The sequence below is a fragment of the Xiphophorus maculatus genome, chromosome 8 (genome assembly GCF_002775205.1).
Source record: "Xiphophorus maculatus strain JP 163 A chromosome 8, X_maculatus-5.0-male, whole genome shotgun sequence".
Lineage (NCBI taxonomy): Eukaryota > Metazoa > Chordata > Actinopteri > Cyprinodontiformes > Poeciliidae > Xiphophorus > Xiphophorus maculatus.
In genome coordinates, this window is record NC_036450.1 from 18,336,485 (window position 1) to 18,351,578 (window position 15,094).

At 37.4% G+C, this 15,094-nt stretch overlaps 1 protein-coding gene across 1 annotated transcript; it reads right to left on the minus strand.

Annotated features, from left to right (window-relative positions):
• Positions 1–6,768: 6,768 nt before the first annotated feature.
• On the minus strand, positions 6,769–14,116 carry LOC102229138 (Golgi phosphoprotein 3). The gene is made up of 5 exons (XM_005798644.3): positions 13,573–14,116; positions 12,956–13,087; positions 12,637–12,751; positions 11,251–11,411; positions 6,769–9,163 (listed from the first exon to the last, which is right to left on the minus strand). The coding sequence occupies exons 1-5, from the start codon at positions 13,783–13,785 to the stop codon at positions 8,900–8,902; spliced, it is 885 nt and encodes a 294-aa protein (XP_005798701.1). The 5' UTR covers positions 13,786–14,116; the 3' UTR covers positions 6,769–8,899.
• Between the last annotated feature and the right edge of the window lie 978 nt (positions 14,117–15,094).

The following is a 15,094-nucleotide window of genomic DNA, read 5'->3' on the forward strand; positions in this document are numbered from 1 at the left end:
AGAATTACAGAAGTGTTCAGACACGTTTGGACCTGTCCGCTCTCGCTGAAGCTCCTGGTATTCTTAAGTTTCACCACCCAGGAATGGCATGCCTTCTTCAGGTAATTTTCATTCGCTGCAATGACACGTGCATATAATCGACCAATGGCAGTTTCTGATTTGGGCAACTAGGGCGGTTGCCCCCTCGCCTCTCTATACCCATTCTCCCGCCTTCCCCACACTCCACTGAATTTAGGATCTGGATGTCAGCCTAATGCAAAAACCTACTCTACCCCCCTCCCTTTGTTTGTGTTCCTACTTGCCAGTTATTCTGCTGAATTATTATAGGACAGTTTTTATTGTATGACTAATTTATAAAAGTACCTATATGACTGTAAAGACCATTCTTTTACTAGCAGAGGGAAATGTGTGCGCCTGAGGCCCCTAGAAAAGTTTTTGGAAAGTATTTTTCCTGGAAGACTGCAAGGTTTCCTGAAACTTGAGCTTGTAGTCACCAGTGACTACAAGATCATAACAGAAGGAAATAATGTAATATTTCAATATAAATCGGATGTGTATCGGATTATGTGTTGTATCTGTAATATGACTGAGACAATCGGCATTAGAAAATAAAGCGGAATACAAATACGTCACCCAGAAAAAATCTTTGAAGAGAAGACTTTTTCACTTCAAAGAAAGTGAAGTGAAAAAATCACTTCACTTTCTTTGAAAAAGAAGTATAAGTATCATCTCTGCAAGAGAAGATACAGAGTTTCTAGTCAAGATGTATTTTAATAACTGACGCAAGTATAGACATGATGGGAATGTCCAATCATCATACTGCTCAGAAAGGAGATGGGTTCTTCTGTCTCCCAGAGACGTATATGTTGTGGTCTGAAATGTGCAAACTGACCCCAGGACAAGAGTCGAAGATCTTGTTAAAAATGCTGGCTGAAGCTGTTACAAGGTGTCATCATCCACAGTACAGTGTGTCCTGTAATGACATGGGCCAGGAGGAAGGAAGGGGAAAAAAGCATATAAAGCCAGATAGCAGTTTGCAAATGCACAATTACAAAGACCTTCTTGTATTGAGATATGTCCTGTGGTCTGATGAAACTAAAGTGAAACTGTTTGGTCATAAGGACCATTGTTGCATTTGCAGGAAAAAGTGACACCAGGGAACACCAGCCTAACTAGGAAGTATGGGGGTTTTACTGCTGGTCCAGTCAATGGAAATTATTTTCAAATTTTAACTGACCTAAGACCAAAAAAAAGTTTGGTTTGATTTAATAAGAAAAATAATTATATTGCTGACTTTTGTTGAGTGATATACATTTTTGGTTTCAACTCTAGTGTTTTAACATTACTTTTGTTATTATTACAATAAATACCAAAAAATATGATAAAATTGATATATAAAAAAGAAGCTCATATCATCCACCTCTATGATGTAGTATGCGTTTTGATCTTTGTTTACCTGTGCTTTTTTTTTTAACTTAAATAAATTAAAGAAGAATCATTAACTGGAGTGCTGGTGTTACGCTGGTGAGTACTAACCTTAAATAAACCCATATTTCCTGTGAAATACACAGATTTCAGGACTTTTTATATAATAGGTATTTCTAAGTGGAAAGTTCCAGATGTAATCTTTGTGTTTCTGATTTTGAAACTAATTCAGTACTTTGGAGAGCATTACAATAATACCTATCTGGCTAAATAGGCTTCCTAAATATGCTTTGCTACAGAATATGCAATCAGTAACTGTTTTGCAGGACCCATCCATTGATAAACAAGTTCATAGTACATTTACTGTGAAAAAACTGTCTCTCTAGGTACATTATCTTCAGTACGTTATGATAACAGTGAACTCAAAAACATTTGATAGTACTATTATGAGCTGTGGACACGCCTTCTTCAACCACGTGACCAGTTTGTTTCGTTTGTAACTTACAACGTGGAAGAAGTCAGACAGGCAGAAGAAGCACTTCCTCAGTTCAAATGTGACATTTGACTTATTCCTCATTTACTTCCTATAACTTTAAAATCAATTGTATGATGAAATTGTTTGTGTTAAAACAGTTTTTCGGGATTTTTACCTGTTTACTGGTGTCTCTACAGTGCTGTCTATTTTGTTCCAGCTTTTTTTTTAAACGTTTTTACTTTCTGTCACACTTAAATGTTTTAGCTCACCAAATCCAATTTAATTTTAGACAAGTCTTCAAATTACAGTTTCATTTATTTAGGGGGAAAAAGGTGAGGGTCAGCTGTTGCTGTGGTGGCAACAACTGCTGTCTGGCATTTTGATGCTCTCATTATGTCTCATGCATCCCTATGAAGGAATTTTGGCCTATTTCTCCTTCCATATCTGTTTTAAATCTGCTACATTGGAGGTGTTTTTTTTTTTTTTTTGCACAAATGACATACCACAGCTTCTTATTTGAACTTGTGTCTTGATTTAAAGTTTACAAGATACTCCAAGGTGGACTTGCTGGTTTACTTCAGATCATTGTTCCACTGTATAACTCAAGGTTGATTTGAAAAGCTTTTACATTTTTTTTTATTTTTTATTTTTGTCTATTGTCAAAGTTGATTTTATGATACAATACATCTTTCTGTGGAAAAAAGGCCATCATTGATTCCAGGAACCAGAGACAAAAAGATGATAAAATCTTCTCAGACTATAAGTCACATGAAACAGAAAAATCAGCCATGTGCCACGAGGCCTGGTTTGAAAGTATGTACTCACACTAAGATAGTCGAAAGTAAACAATGGGACCTCTTTGAAATAGAATTGCCAAATAAAGTAACAAGGTGCTTTTGAGTGAGATAAGATTGTTTTAGATAAAACATCAGATCACCGATCACCTGACTGCACAAGGAAGTATATTCAGTGGTACTTTCCCCTTTTCGGAGAGCAGAGCAGAATAACATGCTCATGTAGTGACATGTTCATGTGTTCATGCTCCTGTATGGAGGACTGAGATTTGTGTATTTTACTTTTAATATGAAGGTCTGTCACATGATAATTGTGTTGTTAACTACATAGTGTGGCTGTTGCTTGAAGTATTCGGGCTTCTGTGTACTGTCATACAAAGTGACAGTACACAGTGAACTCCAAAGTCAACCTTTGGAGTTTTGTAACATTTGAACACAAAAACAATCCTCCTATGAACTGGTAAAGTTGTACACTTACATAAATGTATCTTCATGATAAGCAAGATTTAATTTATTGACATATATCCGAACATGGGAGTAAGAAATGATGTCATCTTTCATCATATGACTCACTGTAGTTGTTTACTTTCGATATCGCACTGCTGTGAACTCATGAAGATATCAAATTTTTAATTTGTGAGTATGTTCATTAGTTTTCTAGTGTTGTCGTGCCTTAACAGTAGATGTGTATAATATAGAGAGTAAAGATATTACATGTTATGCAAGGCTTCCTGATTAGAGAAGTTTACAACAATATCATAAACAAGTTCTCAAGTGGGTGGAGCTTGGCAGGGGATTCCTTGGGTCGCTACGTCATCAAACTACTTAATCAGTACTTAAGCTTCACTTCCTAAGTTTAGCTTCAACCTGTTCTTCCTTGTCAAAGCAACACAACAGGCATTTAAAAACTCAGTGATCGAGAAAAACTGAACATCTGAAAACTTCTGGTCTAAGATGACAGTCAAAGTGGAAAACCACGGTGAGTTAAAAAGGATGTAGACAAACCTGTTTGAGTAGAAATGTGCTTGTGTGAAACTATGGGTCTTAATGTTTCCAATTGTAACCTTGACGTTTTTTCCCTGCCTCACAGATCTTCCTGCCGCTGCTGAGCTCTGCGCTCGCGAGCTGCGGCAAGTTGGAGATAAATTGTACTGGAGATACAAACTCCTGGAAATGCTGCTCAAGAACTATGAGACTCTCAACAAAATAAAATGAGAGGTCACACCGACACAGACGGAATCATGAATACGACAAAACCCAAACTAGCCTTGGATGAGAAGGCCATTACTGGTTATGACATGGGGATCCTTGCGAGGGCTTTCCACTGCTGACACATCTGGCGGGACTCGCCAGTGTGGACTTTGGAGTGAGATTAAGATGGAAAACAAAACAGGCGGGAGGATGTTGATCCCGCGGCTGACTGGACCAAAGGACAACGACTACATGGCAGTTGTCTGCTGAAGATACTGGAACTGAAAAACACAAACATTCGTGCACCGAATCATGTTTACAGCAGGTTCATTTAAGAGTTGTAGCAATGGGAAATGTTGGTGTTATGGATTTGTTAAAAAAGTTACAAATGGAACTATTTCTTTCTCATAATAGTTACTTGTACTGTCTTTGTTTAATGGGATACAACTGTTATTTGACAATGGTTGTAGTTCTATTTATTGTTTTAAGTATTTGTGAACTTATTTTAATTTTTTTAAGTTAAAGTTTTGTCAGGTTTTATACAACCTGTTCTGTCTTTGACAGCATTACATGGATGTTAGGCAGAGTATATTTGAAATACTGTCTTTGAAATGTAGCAGAAAAACCTGACTAAATTATCTCCACCTTTACTGATGTATCTTTGTATGCCTGATGCTGAGGATATTGTAATTAATGGCAATAAATTTGTTTGCACTGATACTTGGATCTTAAAAATAAATCATCCTCAATACTATGCTGGGACTAATGAATTTTTTTTAGAACAAATTGATGACATTGTGAAAATTAGCCACGTCTTCTGCACAACATTTTTACAGAAACTGAGACAAAGGAAGCTCATATTTGTTAAGCATGAGCTATTTCTCTTTTTATTTCAGGGAGGAAAAAAATGTTTCCAGATATCATACCTGGATTTGCTTTTAGATTAGATTCTTAAATTTGGAACTCACATAGAAATATGTCTGTCTCATTCAAATTCAAAAATGCTTTACTGATCCCAAAGGGAAATTAGAAACTGCTGTAACTCGTATTTAATCTGATTTCTTCGGAGTTGCAGGTGGTGTTGGCTGTGAGTAGGAAATATCTGGTGTAGCAGTCTGTATTACAACAAATTTCAAGAAGCCTCTGACTAAAGATCATCCGGTTTTCTAAAACAGTCTTATGAAGAGGATTAGACTCACAGTTTAATTTGTCAAATTTTATTGACCGAGGTTCACAAACAACAAATAAAGATTTGCTGAATGCCACAATGAGAGAATGTGTTGGAGATTCGTATATTAATGTCTTCTAAATCAGCAGTTTACATCCAAAATGATTACTATGTTTTTAACGAGGGAAAACCCAGATGAAGATGCTTTGGAGGCTTTGGAAACTAATGATAGGGTAACTGACACATTTAAGTTAATTGGAGGAACACCTGTGGATGCTTTTCAAGAGAACACCTCAGACTCACTATCTTGTTAAAAATTATGGGAATCTCAAGAAATCAGCAAAGAGCAAAAGCCAAAGACCTTGTGATGTTACTGTGGCATGAGCTGAAAGGCCACTTGATTATTTTAAAAGAAATACAAAACAGCCAAATTGGAGTTTCCAAACGCACACAAGGAACTGGCTCACTTCATAAGCTAGATGGCAACCCAAGAAAAATACATTATGAGGAAATATTGCTGAAATATCAAAAGACATCAGCCTGGAAATTAAAACTCGGATGCAAATGGGCCTTCCAAATGGACGATGACTCTTAGCAACCAGGCAAAGTGGTTACAAAGTGGCTTAAGTCAACTTTGTGGCACTAGCAAATATTGAGAAAATGTATTTAAAGTTCTGATTTTGAAGAATTGATATTAAAAAAATCTCTGACATTTTCTCTCATTATTGTGACATTTAGAAAATAGGAATAATCTTGGTTATTCTAACTGACCTTAAAATAGGTTTGAGTTATTTAGAATTAGTACCTTAGATGTACAGGTAACATCTGAGCAAAGGAAAGACCAACAACAGCAAGAACATCACAAAGAACTACCCTTCAAACTGTTTTCATGTTGACAAGACTGCCCCCAAGTGGAAATAACATGCAAATGCGTGAACATAAAGCACATAAAGCATGTTGAGGCCTTTCAGCCAGTGGTCTCAAATTCCAGTCCACAAAGGCCAGGGTCCTGCAACTTTTAGACGTGTGCCTTTATGTTTTACAATCTTAAATTAAATGGTTAAACTGCCTCACTAGCAGGCAGTCAAGCACTACAGAGCTCTGCTAATGAGCAAATATTGCAACCAGGTGCGCTGAAGCAGAGAAACATCCATAAAGTTCCAGGTCCTTTGAGCCATAGGTGTCTCTGCTCTAACACAGCTGATTCAAATGGCCCAACTATCCTCTCCCAGCAAGTCAAACTTCTGCAGAAATCTGCTAATGAACCAGGGAAAGAATAAAAACATGCAGGATACCAACCCTGCATGCTGGTATCCTTTGCTTTGTGCTACCTGTGTTGGTTTAAGTAAAATCCAAATAACATAAACAGAGGTTATATTTGCAATGTGACATAACTTTAATGTTCAAGGGTTTTGAGTAGTTTTGCATAACAAAGTAAGATTATCCAGTATATTAACTGACTGAATGTCACAGATCCATACTTTGAACCATTTTTATGCTCAAACATTTGAATCTAGTGTTATAGCAGTTGGTAAACTCATTCTTACCTCGAGGAAAAACACTGAAAACTACATTGAGAACTACAGACCTTACTCAAAATTTATAAATCCTAAATTTTTGTAGCAGGAAAAAAAGCACCTTATGAGACGTATGGATGCTGCAATATATAAAATGGTTATAGAAAACATGAAAATAAAAAACACCAAAACGGTGAATTCAGGCACTTAAAGGATCCTTACTTTATTTTCTGTGGTAATACAAAAAAAGCATACAGAATTATAGAGAATAGCAGAGTAGATCCCTTTCATTGAATTCCATTAGATCATACACGTAAAATGACTAATAATTACATACAAGCCTGTTCTCTGTAGCTACATCCGTCAAGTACCCCGGCCCCTCCACCAATAGCATGCATGGTCTCTTTGCTGTAAACGCATTGAAACAGTTCTTCATACCCCTTGGCATGTTGTATGTAGAAATTAAAACCAAACAGGAAAGAAAAATGTATGCAATCAAACAAAAAGCAATTTCACATTACACAAAGATTACATTGACTAGAACAGAATGATATTTATGATCACACTTTTATTTATGAAAATAAGTTTTAACTGACTTGCTCTGAATCGTGTTTTTGGTGTTAAGTCTTTGTTCCAACGGACTACATGTTCTATTCTTCTGGATTCGTTTCCCAGCTAACTCTTCCATCTTCTAAAGAACAAAACAACATCCCCAGGTTTTTTATTTATTTATTTTTTAAACAAAATCTGTATGATTTATGACTAGATATATAAAATAAAACTTATAGATTCATCAACTGCAAGATGGAGCCTTTAAGGGTCACCTCATCCAAACTACGCATTTCTTCTTAAGATTTTTACTGATAATTTCCATTCTTTCGTAGAAGGAAAACAGTTCACACTCAAGTTTGTGGATCAGCAAAGTGGGAAAATAGGCCTGTGAATTTCATAAGGCGGATAACAAAAACTCCACTTGAACAAGACTCTTAAATCGTCATGGGTGTAAAACCAGCTGCGTTCAGTGAAGAGATGTATTTAACCATTAATAACAAAAAGGGGGGAAATTGACACTAACATGGACAAAACTGAAACAAACCTGTCTAGTAGAAATATCCCCAGCCTATTTCAGTAAGCAGCCTCGTAACCCTTATCCTCAGAAATCCCAATCTGAAATTAGTTTCTGAAAGCACCTTTAGTTTTAATTCACACTCAGAAAGCAGAAGCTGTTATTAATCAGAAGCAGTCTACAGAGGGAGCTTTTCATTTCTTTTTCTTTTTTTTTTGTCAGAGTTGCTAAGGTTCATAATTTTTAATGTTACTCAATCCTGTAAAATACCTATAAACAGAATCCAACCTACAAGGGTAAAGACTGAATAGAACAGGTGATAAATGAAAGGCTACTCCAGGCATCAGCTAGCTACATAAAACAACAATGCTGGGACTAGCAATGTACTATAAACACAGAATGGACACTTGGAAAAAAAAACAACGTTTTTTGTACTTAAATACACTGGTGGTGAAGTTCTTCATGTAAGTCACTAAAGGGTCAGATAACGAACAGAACTCAGGTGTTTTTATCCTTCCTTTCTTCCTCAGGATGCGATGAGAAAGAAGGGAAGAGAGAAAGCATGGGGACAAAATAATGAGAAAATCTGTGAAACATTCAGGTAGTCTGTTCTAACAGTAACGATAAGCAATTTCTCCCCAACACGTTGGGGAATGAACTGTTGGAGAGAGCGTAGCGTAGTGGGGGGGGCCTCCGTGAGTGCAAAGAGTATCTATAGCCATGTAATTTTCCATCTTTTAATTCATGAATTAGCATGAGGGAGCGTACAGAGACTAGTTTGCAGACAGTGGCCAGACCTTGAAGCAATGCAGGTGACGTTTTTTCTTTTCTTTGATGCGACGCTTGACCCTGGTCAGTTTCTTCATATTCACCATGACAACTGCCACCTGCTCTGCTCTCTGGTGCCATCCTATGCAAGCAGAGGCTCGTCCGCTCGTAGTGTTGATGTTTTTAAACAGATCCATAGTCCGCGGTGGCAGATCACTTACCTCACTCATGTGAAAGCAGCCAGTCGTCGTTTTCCATTCAGACACCATTCTTTCTAATCAACAGTTACTTGGTGAAGCCCACCACCACTCAGACTGCACTTTGTTAATATGGACTACCACCAAAAGAAATGTCATCCAGAATAGATGTATAAACAGGCTCCTCAACCAGAATAGATTGTCTTATTTAAGTGAAGTCTGTCTTATTAAGTCCTTCAACCAATTAAATAACCCAGACCACAGCCAGATCGTTTCAGTCTCAACCAGTCAGGCATTTTCATTTAGTAAATGCAGCGACCACAGCCCACATGAGTTCATTGGCATTGGGCTTTGAGCTCTCCTTCTCGGGCTCCAGCTCCAGCAGGGTGTGGACCCGCTTCATGCCCAGGTCGTACTGGTCATCCTGGAGGGGGGCGAAGGCGTTCTCTAGAACGTCGGACGAGTGAGCCAGGAGAATCAGGGAGAGCACCCGCTTGTCCATGCGATGAGGATCATTGACCCACTTCTCCAAAACGGAATCCTGGACTTTCTTCACAAGGCGCTGGAGTGGATCAAAGGAAAGTGTTACCTTCACTTAAAGAGCCAAATGAGAAAACAGAAATCCCTTTTATAGACGACAGTTATACTTTTAACCAATCACTAAAAGTAAAGGGGAACCCACAGCATTTCCAGCATTCACCAAATCTGTAATATACAGCCCAGTTAAAACACAAAAACAGATACATATATTTTAAATATTTTTGCCTTATGTTATATGTAAAATGAAAAATATGGAGTAGATATTTCAACTGTTTAAAATCTTATCGATTTTAGGAGTAGTAGAAATAATTGTTCTTCTGTTTAAAGAAACAGCGATTAGAGCTGTCTACATTTTGTGAGAAAATCTTGTCATCTCAAAAAGCCCAAAATTTTAAGGAAAAAGAAAGTAGGACGGTTTGTGCAAGACTCATCCACTGGGCTTTTTACACTAATAAACATAATTTGGATGAAGGTCTAAATGATGGATGAGCCCAACATTTACTCACCGTTAATCAAAAGTTCTCTAATCGGTTCTTATGACTCAGTTACAATCAATTCGCCTGACCACATAAATGTTTCAACCTCATTTTTTTCTCCTGGGATATTTATTAAACTCGGAATATTTATTGAACAGGTTGGTCTTCTTTTTACAGTTTAAACTGTCAGTTTTATAGAGATCCACATCAGTGATGAAGAGAGCGAACATCCAACTCTGCATAAGCTGGAAATATTGCTTCTTGGTACAATCCTCAGATTTCTGCCAGTGAGCACAACAATTTATTACACTAATAAGGCTTGTTGGCTGAATTCCATCTTTCACACCCAACAAAAAAAATAAATAAAATAAAATTACAGCTTATTTTTAATCTAATTAAGAAATATTAGCTGAGCCAAGTAGTTTTGAATCATCAAGTCTACTAAAACAAAAGACTAATTTAAATGGAGATAAAGGTTTTGTAAAACTTACAATGAATCAAGTTGTGACGTGCTGAATCTTTAAAATGGTGAGAGGATGACATGTGTGTGTGTGCACAACTCTTTATTTCATATTTTGTTGGCACGATAAAACAATGTGCAAGTCAACTTATATTACCAAATAAATTAATTACACAACATGTGAAGAGCTACACAGACATCCTCATTTTGGAGGCCAATGTCTGATCAATCTGCAGATGCAATTATAAGCTAATGAAATTAAAAAAATAAATATATACATGGCAATGTCTGCTTAAAATAAAGTAAAATGCAATAACTTCACCAATAGTTGGGTTCCAGAACTTATTGTAGAAACAATGTTTTCAAAGCAAAGATTTTTAGCTAAAATAATGCATTTTTAAGAGAAAAAGGACAACAAATACAGGTCACAGCTTTGGACACATGAGTCATTTCATTGTTCGTTTATACATCCTTTCATTTCTACTCCATTCTGTCTTGTATGCTACTCTGAAAGCTGATGAAATGCTGATCTAAAATCTAAAACTTCAGAAAACAGAAGTGTATCACCTACTATTATTGAGATTGCAACACCTAAACTTTGTTGAAACTTAAAATACAAGTTGTGGGGTAAAAGGAAGATGAAAACTGTTATTTGTTTAGTTTTAGTGGCTCTGATAAAAAAAATGCATGGGCTTGCCCCTGAATAACAAAACAACGGTGCAATGCTGCAGAATGTTCAGCCTGAATCCCCAACTAATTCCTCTATTTAACATTGAAAATATTCACCTTTATATTAATATATTTTTTAATTAAAAAATCCAGCTGGCCTTTACATAACAGCTAGATTTACACCATTACTCACAGGTGGGCTCTATGTACTTTGTGAAGTAGTTCAAAAGGTATGAATACTTTTTTGAGGTGCAAAACTCAAAAAACACACAAGCTAAAGACAAATTACATAGTGTGCATTTATCAAGATCTAATGTAGCTGAAACTGTGCTAGAAGAGGTCAAACTTGTTGAAAATTTAACTGAGGGTGTGACTACACTTCATACAATAGCAGTCTGACATGGAGAGCTGAAAAATGCTTTTACTTTTTATGTTACACATCAACTCGTTAATCCTTAATCAGCTCAACAATGAATGGACAGGATGAACACTGCCTCATCATACCTGCTTGATGGTGCTGTTGGTTAGCGGATGTGTGGTCATGTCAAAAAGCAGGAAGTTCTGTTTTTCTGTGGTGAGGACCCCCTTCTCTACCAGGTTTTTGGCCAGACGCTCTCTGACGTTTCGGAGCTGGTAGTGGAGCTTCAGGGGATTCCAGGTCTCTCCTACAGGTCAACACAAAAATGTAGCTTTAAATAACCAGGGTTTCAGCATGTTTCTGTAAGCTAACTCCCCTTGGTAAGATGTTGCCCCAAGGCAACAGACAATATCACAATACCAAGAGGGTAGAAATCACACTTCCAAGTCAGCATAGTGAAGATATACGATTAATAGTAGTGACGATGATGAGCTGTTAGGATAGTAGTAGTTGGATTGAGAGTGTTAACGTTAATCTACCCTCCATTTCCTAAAAGAGGTACAGAATATAGCGACAGTTATTGTGTAAATGGAGGAAAATATGCAGAAATAATGAGCAAATATGCCAAGAATAGAAGTCTGCACACTTGATCCTCACATCATTTGCCGTCTATGTTTCGATCCTACTTAGATTGTCATCATGTCAAAACACCTGAATTCTTACAAATTCAGGCAACATTCATGGAAAAAAACAAAACACTCATACAGTGTTGAACAATGCTTTTACATTTAAAATGGTATGTGCAATACTCTTGTAGCAATTGAGTGTTTTAAAGGTTTGCGAAACATATTTGAAAAATGCACTTTTTCAGACTGGTTATTTAGGTAATCCTAAGACAAAGACTGAAGAATTTCTTCTCCAACATGGTGTTGTAAATTCCCTTTAAACTTTATGAATCACATTAAGATTAAAGATAACTTAGGTGACTTAACGCAAGTTAAATATACTTCTGCTCAGTTTTGGTTTTCAACTCAGACAGGAGTGCCCATTGCCTTCAGGCTTCGGTTACTTAACTTACAGCCTTAAGACACGGCTTCTGGTAAGCTTCATAGCACTGGCGATTGACAAGTTCGAAAATCTCTGTAATCAAACCAACAAATTGGTCATTTCTTTTTTTTTTAAGAGTTTTGGCACGGTGCAAAATAGTCTGAAAACATGTGCAAGAACTACAACACAATGATTCCAATTAAAGGAAGAAGTAAAACGTGCACAACCTTGCATCCTTAAATTAATAATGAGTTGCATTTGAAGGTAACTAGTATGACATCAACTTGGTGGGATTTTGACTTGCTTAAAAATTTAGATGGTTAAATGTAAGTAACCTTGAATAACAAGGACCAAACGGGAAAACTACTTTGTAGTAAAATAGAGCAAATCAGCACAAGATATGCAAATAAAAGCACACAATCTACTTAGGCAGTTTCATGATGACTGCAAGCTTTGTTTTACAAAGTCAGAAGTGCTTATCTCACCACTGAGGAGTTCTATCCAGCTCTGCACAGTCTCTGGAGGCTGAGTTTCTTTAATATGCTTCAAGGCCTCATCCAGCAGCACATCTCCTGTTGGTGCATCAGACTTGCAGATAACCTTGCAAAAACAAAAAGATAATTGTCAGTGGCAGACAAGTCAACTTTTAACTGGATTCACATCTTACGCAAACAGGAATTACAAGAGTGGCAAGGAGTGCCTTTGTTGGAAAGATAAAAATTCTTCCTCTGAAGCATAATTATCTTTAAAAACAAACTAACTCTACGGTATACCATATAAAGAATTTCGATGACAAATGCTCACCTTTCTTGCCAGGAGGCTTTTCCTCCGCACACCGCAGGCCTCCAGCTGTATCCTTCCTCTGAGGGCCAGTTCTACCAGCATACAGCCGCGGAGGCCGGAAGAAATACAGTCGTTCCAGAAAGACGTGTAGCCCTGAGCGAAGAAGAAGAAGAAGAAGAAGAAGAAAAAACGCTTGCTTAGCTGACGTGTTGATCCTGCCTTGGTACAACACTTCCAGGTTTCAAAGGACCTCACACCTGGAGAACTACCCAGGTAACACAAGCCGTGGAAGCTACGTAGCTCAGTAAACAAGTAGCATAACTGCTTTGATCCGGGAAGTTATAAACCGGATGCTTCGGAACCGCACCAGACCGCCGTATTCAGATAATACAGTTATTATTAAGCACCTTGAGAGAACTGACACGTTGCACGTCGGTAAACAGAAGCTACTTTGACACACGTTGGCTAACAGGATTTACACCGTAACACTTTAAAGTCAGACACGTCGAGCTGAGCATAAACAAATCCCGGAAACATTCGCTACCGAGTGGATAAACTCGGTGTTCTGTGTTGACATTTAGCCGATGACGCAACGTAAACACTTTTAATAAGTTAACGGATTACAAACAGCCCCGCACCTCTCGGTCCTTGAGGCCCAGAAGCAGGACTTCCTCCATCAACGTCAGCCTGGTTTCCTTAGAGTCCCCCTTGTCATCCTCCTCTTCTTCAACTCGGCGAGCCTCGTCTTCCTCTCCGCCAGAATCTTTCTCCTTCTCGGCGGCAGCGGCGCTGCGAATGGCCTCGGTCCTCCGTTGGACGAGGCCCGAGGTTCTCTGCGTGAGAGAAGTCATCGCTGGGGCTGCGAAGCGGTCGGATTCAAAGACAAGCTCCTACCTCGGTGAGATAGGGAGCCGTGCAGCATCAAAACCGAGTTCTGAAAGGGGAAAAAAGGAGATGAAAGACGGGTCGGCCAAGAAGAGACAGCGGCCGTTGACGTTAAGCTGGGCTCGGTGTTCTAGCGAAGACTATGCCCACTTCCTGATCCAACATGGTGGCGGTGCTTCTATGACGTCGACTGAGGTCTGAGCAGGACAGTGAACGCTTCTCTCGTGTTGCCTTCGTTGTTGTGGGAAAATCCTACACAACAGGTTAATAGTAATTCAGATGAGTGATTCATCAAATAAATATTTTGAAGTGGAAGTTTCAGTTCAACTGTATTAAATACATAAAAAAATACTGATGTAAACACATGAATTAAAACTGAAATTCTTTATATTTTCATTTTGTGAATAGCAATATGAACAAAGGCTGTGAATATTATCGATATGAACAAAGACTGTAAATGTTATTGATATGAACATAGGGTGGGAATATAATCCAAATGAATGTATAGGCTGTGAATATTAAAAATATGAATAAAACTGTAAATATTGTTATGGAGGTAATTTGGGAGTAATATCAATATGATATTCTTTGAATACTGCCAATATTAACGTATCCTGTAAATATTATCTATAAGATCATAGGCGTTGAATATTATTAATATGAACATAGACTGTGAATGTAATCAATATGAATGAACGCGGTGGCTATTATTGAAATCAATGTAGGTTGTGACTTACTGATATGAACAAAGGCTATTAATATTAACAGGCTATGAATATTGTTGACATGACTGAAAGATTTGAATATTATTGATATGAACAAAGGCCGTGAATTTCATTGATATGAATATCATCAATATGAATTTAGGATATAAATATCTACAGCATATGAATGTTGGCTATGAATATCACAACCTTCGAACCTAACATTCGAAGGTTGTGAATGTTATCAATATGAATGAAGGCTATGAATATTATTGATAAGAATGAAAGCTATGAATGAAGCATTAATCTAAGTTATTCTGACATACAACAGAAACAGAGAAAAGACAACTGGATCAACGAGGAGGAAGAGTTAACATGAACAGCATAAAATCAAAGATGATTTCCAAGTTCAACTTTGTTCATATTTCAAACTTTTTTTTTTAAGTTTTCTTACTTTTTTTTGTCAACTTGATATTCATCTTCCTCTTTCTACAGCTGTTGAAGGTAGAGGTTCACATATTGATCACCTGGTTAATATTAGAAACATCAGAGAGCTGAATTTTCTAAATTG